Source organism: Chlorocebus sabaeus, chromosome X, assembly GCF_047675955.1.
Source record: "Chlorocebus sabaeus isolate Y175 chromosome X, mChlSab1.0.hap1, whole genome shotgun sequence".
Lineage (NCBI taxonomy): Eukaryota > Metazoa > Chordata > Mammalia > Primates > Cercopithecidae > Chlorocebus > Chlorocebus sabaeus.
The window spans coordinates 128,286,933-128,300,011 of NC_132933.1; the positions used below are offsets into that span (position 1 = coordinate 128,286,933).

At 40.5% G+C, this 13,079-nt stretch overlaps 1 protein-coding gene across 1 annotated transcript in view; it reads right to left on the reverse strand.

Annotated features, from left to right (window-relative positions):
* Window positions 1-382: 382 nt before the first annotated feature.
* Window positions 383-13,079, reverse strand: part of PDK3 (pyruvate dehydrogenase kinase 3) — an 85,891-nt gene continuing 73,194 nt past the window's right edge. The window contains exon 12 of the mRNA XM_007991314.3: window positions 383-11,977. Coding sequence (XP_007989505.1) covers window positions 11,947-11,977 — 31 coding nt within the window. The 3' untranslated portion in view covers window positions 383-11,946. The remainder of the gene's footprint in view (window positions 11,978-13,079) is intronic.

The following is a 13,079-nucleotide window of genomic DNA, read 5'->3' on the forward strand; positions in this document are numbered from 1 at the left end:
TAATTGTTAATAGTGCTCTTTTTCATTCTCAAAAGTGTCCTGACTTAGACAGTACAGTGTATGGCCCTCTTTCTTCTATCCATGGACCATATTTTGAAAAGTACCAATTCTAACAGTTTACTATTAACAGCTACTATATTTCACCCATAGGATGCTCCCCCAAAAAGGTGAGTTCCATGTTCCCTGCTAGAGACTCCAAATAACCTATTTTCCCTCGCTCAATCATAAGACTTTAAGTAAGCATCTTTGTCTATTCCCAGCAATTTGCAAAGGTGCATGGTGCCATTAATGTACTGAATTTCAGAAACCAAGAGAGAGAATTTTATAGGTAGGAGTGATGAAAAATAGACCAGGGTTCACAAAACACCACAGTGACACACAGTGAATCACAACTACCATTTTATTGTTCTGATTATTGGGGTACAGAATTGTCCATATGCTCCAGGACTAGTTTGGCTATGACAGACACCACAGACTGCTCTGCAACTTTCGGGGAACATTATCTGAGTCACACACTTCTCTGGTCATGTTTTTCCAACCATCAAAACGAAACACTTTTCTCTGTGGAATGTGGAGTGACAAATTATCTCAAACCAAAGTCATCTTTCATTCATGATGGCATGTACCAATCAGGCCACAGAACAGCATAGAACTCAGGGACCAAGCTTCTTTCTATAAACAAAGCTGCTTGGGAACACTGGACTTGTGTGTACATTTATCACTGTAAGTAGACTGACAGAGGCACAAAGCGAGCCAGGTCAGATTTTGACTTATGAGTACAAATATCGTAATGAACTTTTATTTCACATATAATACTTTTACCCTATTAGCAGCTGTTCCCAGTTTAGACACCGCTTTTATGAGTCAAGGAGTTAGGATGAAAAATCAGCAAAGTAAGGAACTTTACATTTCATTGCAGCATCAGGTATGTTCACAATGGCATATTTTATTCCACAGTGCTGTTTCTTATTTGGTTCAAGCATTTCTTAGGTAGTCACAAGTTGTTCTAGATCTGGGAAATATTTAAATTTCAAGCACTTGCGTACTTTTGAGAGGATGTGAACTTAGAGCAGCAGATGGTGTGTATACTAAACCATAAGCAGCAATTATGACCGCAAATGATTTAACTCCAAGGAACTGCAGAGATTAGGGTCAGCCAGAATGCCAAAGTGGTATGTTCTGCTCTTCTTAAAAATGGGTCCTGTTTTCCAGGACTGACTCAAGCACAACTCCAGTTTCTAATCAGAGTGTAGCACTCAGTTCTACATGAGAACTGAGCGTCACAATGAGAAGAGAACATCACAATTGTAACAATGAACATAAAGGAAATGAAGGAGGCAATAGAATTCAATTCCTCCAACAGTGAATAAAGCCAATTTGAATTTTTTAAAACACTCCATACTTTATATTTCCTAAGTAAACTTTGCCTTGACTGTTCATTCAAGAGTCAAGATACACTTGGTACTTTTTAAATAGATGCACAATTCATTGGTCAAAATCACACATCAGCTCAACTCATTGGTCAAAATCACACAGCTTGCTTGAAAAGCAAGACACCAAAGGACTTAAAGTGATGCTTTCCCCAGGAGTTACCCAAGGCACCTAGGAGAAAAGGAGCAGATCTAGGATCTCATCAAGCCCCTTATATTTTTTTAATGCTGGTTACAAGGCTCAGAAGATTCTGCCTGGTCCCTCTTCAGCAGCAGGCAGTCTCAAGTTTTGTCAAATCCCTAAAGTGACAGACTTTAGCTGTAAATATTCTAAAACTTGCTCATTAAACATTTGGGATATTAACTTCAACTTTTGTTCAATGAAGGCATAAGTCGGTTCTTCCTGTAAGTATATAGTGCTTTTAAAAATATGGACTGAGGTTTCCCATGGTTGTAAAAGTTCAGAGGACAAAAAGCAAATGGAATATAAGAAAGCGGTGCCACGATAGAAACAACACTAACATTTTCTACTCATCCTGTTTTCACAAACTCCTTTTGTGACACGACATTTAGCACGGCTCAACGGCGGACACCACTGACTGCAATCGGATTTCACTTTTGTAACTGCCTTTTTCACGTCTAGCATATGTGAAAAGCCAAAACAACTAGAATTGGATGTGAAGATTCTTTTCTTTCTCTCAAAAGGAATCTCAAGGTAAGAATATTTTAAAACATTAAGTGGTTCTGTTATTAATATGCATTCCATTCTAAGCTTGCCATTTTCAACCAATTTGGAAAGCAAAGATGAACTAAAGAGTAGTTAAAACCAGTGCTATGTGCCAGAGTTAGACATTTCTTGAGTTTGCTAACTGGAGGGCAAATATTACTCAGTACATATGTGATTGTTGATACTTGCGCTATTTTGACCCATTTGCAAAAGTTATCCAGAGAATTCAAATTAAGAAGCCACTTTTAGGTTCACTGATGTTAGAATTATCTAATGGAATGTTCTTTTAAGTGAAAGCTTATTATCCCCAAAGGAGTCAATTCCAATGGGAAATAGAATCCTCACTGAAAAGCCAAAAAGCAAAATTATCAAACAAAATCAAATTGCAGGGTTTTTCTGTGAAAATCCCAGAGAAGTGTGATAAAAGGGATCTGTGCTTATCTCCCAGACAAAGGAAATTTGGATGTCATGTATCATGAAAAGAGCAAGGTTCAGGCTTCTTGGATAATCTTATGTTCCTGAGATTACAATACTCTAGTTTTGAAGCTCTAGCTCTGAAATTTACGTATGAACTAACAAATCTGAACACACTGTAATAGAGTTCCAGATATTTCCATGGGATTCTTATCAAAGGCTATTCCCTGAGACAGGCGGGGATAGTGAAAATGTAATTCTCTGAGTACAAAAAAAATACATATAAAATCATTTTGATCTCTTTACTTTTCCCTTTAAAGAAATTACTAAAATAAAAAATATTTATCGCTATAGTCTAAACTCTTATGTTTTATCTTTGTAAATGTTTTTCTTTTAAATGAACACTTATTGCAAGGCCAGGCGTGGGTGGGATGCTTTCACATACATTCTCTCTCCTGATACTTCTCTTAAAATCATTATTTGTGTAGAAATAAAAATATGGTCTGACAATACACACAAAGTTAGTGAAATATGAAAATAATTAGCTAGAAAACAATTGTAATTCTTTGTTTTTGGAAATTATAACATGAAAAAAGTTAAGCAAACTTAATGGAATCCTAAAATGAGTAGAACTTTTCAAGAATGCAATTGCAATCCTGTACTAGAAAATATAATGTGAAAAACAAATCCAAAATACCTCTCTATGTAAATTAAAGCTCAAACCATGGTATTCAAAATTAAAATGATTTACATAATCTACTATACTTTGTGGTTTTTTTAGTAATTAACCTTCCTGAGGTTGATTTTGTTCTCCTTAGTGTTTGCTTAACTAAAGTGCTTAATAAAATTTCTACAGAATATATTACCCTCTCCATAGATGAATATTATTTTGAACTACAATCTGACAAAAATCTAACTACATTTAATTATGCTTGATTAATCCAAATGTCACTGAGAGATTTATAGAACAGAGAAATACTTTTCAGTTTAAGTTCATACTCTTCACTGTAAGCTTCCTGGATCCGGTATTACCACAAATTTACTATCTCATGTCTCTAATATTGTTTTTAACATCCCACAAAAAATATTCCCAATAGTCCAAACTGGACCATGGGACTCCAGAGATCTCTGCTTCTTCTCATTTTCAAGAGACAGGCAAACCTCTATCAAAGAGGAAGTCACCACTTCCAATAGGAGGCACGCTGCCCCTGCAGCGCCGCCAACACTTAAGGGGAAAGGATGGAGAGAAGTGAAGTCAATTCTCCACCTTTTGGTGTTTTATGCCAAAAAATGCACATACAGGATGCATTATGAACTTATTAAAACACCGTAAGGATATTAAGACAAGGTAAGGGGCTGCTTTTCTTTTAATGCAGGCTCGTAACTGTATCAGACATTTGCTTAGACGCTTTGAGTAACGATGCCCTAAGGTGCTTTAGTTTATACGCAAATAAGTTTGTTTAAAGGGTGACAAATTGGCTCTACCTATAGGGATAAAAACACATCCCATCTTCTTCTCCAGTCGTTAAATCTGCCACTGCTGGGCCACTCAGCTCTACCCCCAGGGACGACCAGACAGACAACACGTTCTAAGGCATGGAGGAACTGTCACGAGGGGCCACCTGTGTCACATACGGAGTAACAGTGTCCTGGCCGCCCTAACCCTATCATCCAGATCATGGGGAATTCATGTTCCTATCTTAGAAACAGAAAGGTAGAAACAGAGGTTTCTCGGGAATTCTGTGACCAAAATATTGTTGTCATTTTATTTTCCTTTTGGGGGATGAACACAGCTGATACCTGTGGATTTGAGAGGGAGGCTTTCCCGAATCATCCTTTCCTCCACCTCTAAAACAAGTTTACAAGTGTTAAATAGGGTCTCTTCTGACAAGCAGCTGTTTTAGCTACAGCATCATCATCCAGATGCTTTCAACTTCTATTCAAATAACGAGTTCTGAAGTCCTAAAAAGACACATCTGGAAACTGCCGTCATTACGGGGTTTTGTTACAAGGAAACAGCAGCCCACACTATTCAATGAAGTCTGATTGTAAAAGCTGCCTCCTCTCACCTGACCACAGTTCCCCGTTGGTCAGCAAGACAATGAACTGAAATGGGCTCCCATCTGCTCTGTCTACCCAAAGCTACAGTGTGGGGACTTTGACAGGGTCCCCTGCAGAGCTGAGTGCAGAGCCAGGCACAGAAAACAGACCCTCCAAATTCAGATCAATCGATATGAAGGTGAGAAAACCTCAGGAATCACTAACACTTCATCTTCGAAGGAACGCACCTGTCCATGATGAAAACAACATTGAGAAGATCCGGTGCTACCTCCTGCATCTCCCTTTCTGAAGGCTGGATTGTTCTCCATAGCACTCATCTCTCAATTGTACTATTCAACGTCCTTATTGTGTTTCTAGTCTGTCTCCCCTAATAGAAAGTGGGTTCATGAGGCAGGGATTTCTGTCTGCTTTGCCCCCTGCCACGTGCCCAGCATTCAGCACAGTTTCTGGCACACTGGAGACACCGGACAGTATTGCAATGGAGGACTAAAGGTAGCTTTCCTTCACGACTCCTCTCTCTGCCACCCTCCCTTCGTTAGCCTCTTTTACATGCAGGTACTGGTCTTCGAGTCTCCATTTCACACCAGGACAGGCACTAGGGAAAGGTGCTGCCCAGGGTGGAGCTTGGTGCATACAGCAAGGTCGTCACTAGTGCTCCTTGACCATTATGCCAGAGCTCTGAAGGTGATGCAAGTTTGCTGCTGGATGTCTGCTGCAATGTGCTGACCACCGACGCAAGGAGGCTTCAATTCTACAAACACGCCAAATAAAACCCCAGCCCCAGGATCTACCTACAAACGCACTTTCAAAACATTAACTCGGTGTGCTTTGGTGGTGGGCTCCAGGTCTCCAAGCCATGGGAATATATATTCATGAAAAACCAAAAGGAATCCAGATGAAGACTTAACACCTTTCTCTTTCTTGATGAACCAAATTTTAAAATGGGTTGATTGAAAAGACAGGTAAGAAAACCTGTGGCACAGTTAAGGTCTCAGAGGTGTTAACCCTCCTCAGTGGCACAGCTCCACCAACAACCTGTTCATAAAGAAGAGGTTAGGCGTCTCTTGGTAACTCTGGTGATGTGCTAGTTTGGAGTATTTTAACATATTTAATCAGCTAACTAATAATTGTCAATGGCTGATAACTTAAGTTCATTAAAATGTCAAATGTCCTCTATTTTCAAACCAGAACGTACTGATATCTCTAATCAATGAGACAGGAACCTGACTTAAAAGTTATCTTTCCACACAGAACAGTAAACGAAAATCTCGTATTAAGTTGTTAATCGTCCTTTCTTGCTGGCAATATTGCTTCCTTCTGTTTGCTCAAATGTAGATTATGAAGGACATTAGCTTCAAAGTCAATGTTTAAGCATCTGGACTGCTGAAAAGATGGCAGAATAAATGCATGTTTATATAAGTGCTCTTGCCCTCTGACCCACACATCCAAAAGTTGAACAACAAGCTATCTATAATGAAACTAGTGAAAGTCACAACTCCATACCACGGACTCCAGGGCAATGTCTGACAGATACAACCAAGTTGGGGATGAACTGAAGAAGGGTTCTTGCACTTGCCAGGCATTTCTCCCAGTCCCCAGTGGCCACAATTGCTGGGCAGTTAATGAGAGGATTCCCAAGACTCTACTGATCATTTGTTAACTTGGCAAAACAGGACTGGCAACAGTCGGGAGCAGCTGAGAACACTCTGTGCGTGCATGTTTCCAGAAAAATGAGGAGGGGAGGTTGAGATCTCAGATGAACCATGTGTGTTCATCCCCTCTGGTATCCAAAAGAGGAAGAGCGGTGAGAAGCAGGACCAGAGGAGAGAAACCAACTCTGGAACTGATCTCACAAATATGTGCTACATGCAATCCAGGAGAGCAGAAGTACAAACCCACCAAGTTCCTGCTAGGATGACCACTAGTGGGAATGGGGAAATGCAAAGAGGATCTGTCTCCCAATGGGACTTGGCCACCCCCAGGGCAGAGGATTCAACAGTGTCTATGGAAGGCACTCACAGACAACACGTTCCAAGGAGGCTTCGTGTCACTCCTTATTCCCCCAAATCCAAACAGAATGAAAACCAAAAACACCCTCCACCACTACAAGCCATCAAGAGCTAGCCTTAGGGTTCAGGTGCTAAGGTTATCCTTCAAACATGTCTCGCTCAAAGGAGAAGTCAAGGAGGATTTACCCACATTCTTCTTGGACAGGTAAAACTGGTACCATGCAAAGACAAATAAGAAGCAGAAGGGGTCATCATGATACTTGTGTATCAAGATAAAAGCAAAACAATACAAGAAAAGGAATGAAAGATGCAAAGGATAGATAAATACACTCTAGAAAAAGAATGAGCTCATAAACCATGAAAACTGTAGACAGAATTGTTCAGTCCTGGAAGAAATAAGAAATCAAAGAGGACAACATAATGAGCTAAGGAAAGAAGGAGATAGAAAATGAAACTAGGCTGGGCAAGGTGGCTCACACCTATAATCCAAGAACTTTGGGAGGCTGAGACCAGCGGATCACTTGAGGTCCGGAGTTTGAGATCAGCCTGGGCAACATGGTGAAACCCTGTCTCTACTAAAATACAAAAATTAACCAGGCATGGTGGCATAAGCCTGTAGTCCCAGTTACTTAGGAGGCTGAGGCAGGAGAAACGCTTGAACTCGGGAGGTGGAGGTTGCAGTGAGCAGAGATCGCACCACTGCACTCTAGCCTGGGCACAGAGTGAGACGCTGTCGCAAATAAAATAAAATAAAATAAATAAAATTAAATAAAACTGTAACAGAAGCGGAAGCCACATTACAAGGAACAAGCCCTAGAATCAACAGTACAGAAAACTGAGTCAGTCAGTGAAATGGAGGATAAGACTTGAAAAAAATCATACAGCGTGAAGAAAGATGAGATGAGTGGCATCTAAGGAAAGATAACTGTGAAGGACAGATAACAGAGAGCCAATATAAAAATGAAGTTTTCAAGAAGAGAACAGACTAAACTGATACAAAAAGCAGTGAGGCCTGAAATGACCATATCTAATGCTCACTGCATTCCAGAAAAAGGCAACAGACAACAGTCAATCCTGAGATATACTCCAATGAAGTTACTAAATTTCAAGGATAAACAAAGAATTCAAGTTTCCAGGGCAAACAATCAGGTCATCTACAAAAGGGGAAGAAAAATCCATCAGGACTCAGACCTCTCAGCACCACCAGATATGGACAACAATAAAGTAGCAATAACACCATGTCTCCAGAGAATTCAAGGAAAAGGATGTGATCCAGAATCTGATAGCTGGCCAAGTTATTGTTCGTAAGTAACAGCAACAGGAATACATTTGTAAATATGCAAGAAAACCCAACCAAAGCTGTAATCCAGTCTGCAAAAAATAAAAACATCAGCTCTCAAATGTGGAGTCTTTGTATGAAAGGGCTGGCAGTGAGCACTGAATTCATTCAGACACTGAATTAAGTCTAAATAACTCTAGTAATTACCTACAGCAATCCACTTTAAGTTGCCTTTTTTGGTAAAAGCTGCCAAATCCATCTGATTATCTCCTCTAACTATGCCAAAATGGAAACACACAAAAGAAACCCTCTCCTGAACGGAATTAACTTGCTCTACAGATAATTTGGGGTTTAGAGCTTACCCTTTGAGGAATAGTATACTGAAGAAATTCCTCAAAAGAGGTAATACAAATCACCTGGTGTATTGTTTCGAGCACCCAACTGCTCGCTTTGGCCCTTCCATTGACTTACCATGCCACCTTGGCAAACTTAACTGCTTTGGGATTCATACGAAAAACCGAGATATACTTCACCCCATGGCATCGTAAGGATCAACTGGCATGCTGTATGCAAAAGGTCTTTGGAATCTATTCGCAAGGCTGTAAAACTATGTCACACTGTTTGGATGGAAAGAATTCTGTACTCAGGAGCCAAAATCAGATACTGAGAGACTTAAAAAGGACGAGATGGCTACTGTGGATCTATCCCTCCACTTCCTTTCATTTCTCCACATTTTAAAGTCATCTCTTAGCACTATAAAAAGGAAATTCAGCACTTTCACAGCTCCTGACCTGAACTTCCATACTTTTTTTTTTTTTTTTTTTTTTTTTTGAGACGGAGTCTTGCTCTGTCACCCAGGCTGGAGTGCAGTGGCCAGATCTCGGCTCACTGCAAGCTCCGCCTCCAGGGTTCACGCCGTTCTCCTGCCTCAGCCTCCCGTGTAGCTGGGACTACAGGCGCCTGCCACCTCGCCCGGCTAGTTTTTTGTATTTTTTAGTAGAGACGGGGTTTCACCGTGTTAGCCAGGATGGTCTGGATCTCCTGACCTCGTGATCCGCCCACCTCAGCCTCCCAAAGTACTGGGATTACAGGCGTGAGCGACCGCGCCCGGCCAACTTCCGTATTTTTAATTTAGAGACAAGGATGGTTTAAGAACTTAGAAAGATGTTGCCCTACCACCCAAGGAAGATGTCTGACAGTTTTCTATCTTTGATTCACCTACTATTTATGAATATTATTCACTATTTTAATATTATTTATTAATATTGTTTATTAAGCACCTACTATGTGTCAGGCACTATTTTAAAGAGACACAGTCCCCACTTAAAATCAAATAAATGAGAGAGCAATACACAGGAATGGGAAAGAATTTAGCTGAAAAAGCGTCCATGTGTATTTGTGTTACAACCTATGTGGGGAAATCTGACCATATGCTTATAGGCAAACCCAGTAAACAGCCAGATTCTCTGCCTAAATTAAGAGAATCATGTACAGTTGACAAAAAGGATAAATGAATACTTGGGTAAAGAGGCTAGTAAGCTAGAACACAGATGTTCCTGAAACTCTTCTTGCAGTTGCTTTAGGATTAAAGATAAATTCTTAATGAAGAAAACAAAGACAGGAGAAGCAAGGTTGTACTGGGGTCAGATGGATGTGAGGAAGCCAAAAAGTGTGCTAGTAAAGAACTACCGATTAAGTCATGAAGACACTGAAATCAATCTTTACTTTTGAAAAACACTTGTAAAGAACGTGATGAGATTTTTCTACACCATATTTTCCATATGCGGCCCCTTACATGGTACTGCTTGTGAGGATGTGGTAATCGATGGGCCTTCCTCAAACAAGAGAAACGCTGTCAGAGCCAGGCAGTAGGCAGCACACCCTAAACTGCTGCTTCCTCTCTCCTACAGTGTATCACACTTGGAAGCATAAAGGAGTATCACTGGAAATTGAGGCCAAGGAAGATATTACCTCATGTTTATAAGGAAGCTAGGGTCAGCTGGGCGCGGTGGCTCGCACCTGTAATCCCAGCACTATGGGAGGCTGAGGGGGGCGGGTCACTTGAGGTCAGGAGTTCGAGACCAGCCTGGTCAACATGGTGAAACCCCGTCTCTACAAAAAAAATACAAAAACTAGCTGGGCGTAGTGGTGCATGCCTGTAATCCCAGCTATTTGGGAGGCTGAGGCACAAGAATTGCTTGAACCTGGGAGGCAGAGGTTGTAGTATGCCGAGATGGTGCCACTGCACTCCAGCCTAGGGGACAGAGTGAAACTGTCTCAAAAAAAAAAGGAAGCTAGGGTCTTTGCATGTAAACGACCATTTTTTTTTTTTTTTTTTTTTTTTTTACATCTTTTACGCCACACAAAAATAATCATATGGAACAGTCCCATTCCCAAGACACTGACTCGGTCCTCAGACCTATGGGCTTCCTACGGCCCACCTCTCACCAGTCTCTCGGAAGTACATCAGTATTTCTTTTACCTGATTGATTATATATGAGTTCTCTGATGAGATCCTTCTAAGGATGGAAGAGATGAGCTCTTTCTAAAGATGAATGGAACTACCCTGAGCTCAGGTAATATAACAAAATAAAAGAAAAGCAGATCCAGTGGAATGAAGAGAAATAGGAACGCAATCCAGCCACATGCAGCTGGGCAAAGCACACCTCGTCTCGGGGAGAAATCCCCCACGGTGGCGGCAGTGGGGCTAACTGCATTGGTGCTATCATATGACTAAAGCAGGATGAATGGTTTACAAGTCAGAACTTCTACATCAGTGGACTCAACACTTACAAATTGGACTGAAACATTTATACGGACATTAAAACAGGGCGGAAGTCAAAATAGATGATATATATGGAAAATTATCATGAAGAGAAGCACATCCTGTGGAGCTGTATATAGGATGCTGGTATCAATCCGGATTCTTCGATCACTTCTATTCCTAAGGGTAAATATAACATCATTCCTCTTTCCTTATCCCAAATCGTCTGCTAATTCCCACTTCCAACTTTTAGCAAAAAGGATTGTGAAAATCAGACTGAGCTGACAATTCTAAAACTAAGATGAATGAAAATGAAAATTATCAAGACCTGGAGCATTTTTCAAAAATAAACTAGAGAGGCCTTTTCCGTCCGATAGTCTATTTTACAGCTAGTAAAGTGCATCACACAGAAACTTCCAATTCCTTAGAAGACTACAAAGGAATAAAATATGACACAGGTACTGTATTAGATGGATAGAAGTTTGACAGAAGCATAAAAACTCCACTTCACACTCTGTGCAAATGTGGTATTGACCAGGAGGCAGTTTTTCACTTAAGATCTTTGAAACCAAGCAGTTGGGTGAAAAATTCGAAGATAACATTTGGAATGCTTTAATCAACAGAAATATACAAATGAATTTTAAAATAAAACGAAGGCATCAGTGAAGAAGATCTAACATGAAAGTCGCCACAACCTCACAATGAGAATCCGATCAGATGGAAGAAGGCAAAAGCCTAAATCATAGAGTGGCGGAGGGAGGTATGGGAGAGACGGAGGGCTCTGGGACTAAATCATCAGGGCGTGGCCAGCTGATGTCTTCCGCTTCCAGGGTCCCAGGGCCCTAGCTGTAGGTTTGGGACAAATATGATATTTGGTCACAAGGAGCAACAGTACGATCTGCTGTATCTGGAATGGGAAAGGCGCACAGAATCCTGGAAGGACTGAAGACATCAGATGCTATGAAAACAAGATGGAGTGTACGAGGGCACGAGAGCTGTAAGGAGGCTCGGTGCTCTTTGGTGACAGGCATCAATCACACCACAACAAGATGTCATAAAAAAGTTACTATTTTAGTGGAAGATCTGGAGTAGCTACAGGAAAAGCTCCTTGGGAAAGTCCAGGTGGCACAGAGAAAATACACATTCAAGCACTAGGAATAACTATGATGCCACGCTCAGAGCAGGTGGGAGAAAGCAGTTCTCTCTGGTTGACTTGCAGAAGGCAATCTTTCTTCACAGAGAGGACCAGAGCATTCAGTCCTCTAGAAAGTTCTATTAGTCTTGATCTTGTCCCTACAAAGAAAACAATGAGAATATCCATAGTGAGTTTGTGAGTACAACCTCCTCTGTTTTGACCAGGACTTAGAGCATTTCATTATAGTGATAATTCAAAAACCCTTGCCGTATCTCAGAATTATTTTCTACAATTACTACAGAAACAGAATGACCATTTAATTACTTACATATACTTTAAAACGGTTCTTTACTGTCAGTGAAAACTCTGGTTAGATATAGAGTGACTGCTAAAAAGTATGAGGTTTCTTTTTGGGGTGATGAAAATATGCTAAAGTTAGATAGTGGGAAGGGCTGCACAACTCTGTGAATATACTAAAAAATATGGAATTGTACACTTTTATTTATTTATTTATTATTGAGACGGAGTCTCGCTCTGTCGCCCAGGCTGGAGTGCAGTGACAAGATCTTGGCTTATGGCCACCTCTGCCTCCTGGGTTCAAGCAATTCTCGTGCCTCAGCCTCCCAAGCAGCTGGGATTACAGGCGCCCACCACCACCGCCCGGCTAATTTTTGTATTTTTAATAGAGACGGGGTTTTGCCATGTTGTCCAGGCTGGTCTTGAACTTCTGACCTCAAGTGATCCCCCCGCCATGGCCTCCCAAAGTGCTGGGATTACAGGCGTGAGCCACTGTGCCTGGCCGGAATTATATATTTGTAAAGGGTGAAATTTATGTTGTGTGAATTAATCTCAATAAAACTCTTACTTAGAAACTGTTTTGAAAACAAATTTTCTTAGAATCTCCCATGTATAAATACCTAGTGAATTTACCATACTTACTAAATTCTTTCCCCAAATCTCTACTGATTATTTGTACAGTTTAACAATTTTAATTGTCAGGCTAAGCATTTTAAAATTTTAAGAATTGCTTTCTGCTTAAATTTGTTCATCTAATAACATATGAGAAGTTAAGACTAATACTTAATTAGCATACAACCTGAACTACTTAGTTTTAAAATTGCCTTTAAAATAATATTCAATTAAAGCCACCTTTTTACAACCAAACATTTTTCTAAAGATGGCTTCTGCACTACTCAAATTACTCCACATATCAGAGCAATAGTTTGAACCGTTTGAATCAACCGGTCACAGTGATGCTCA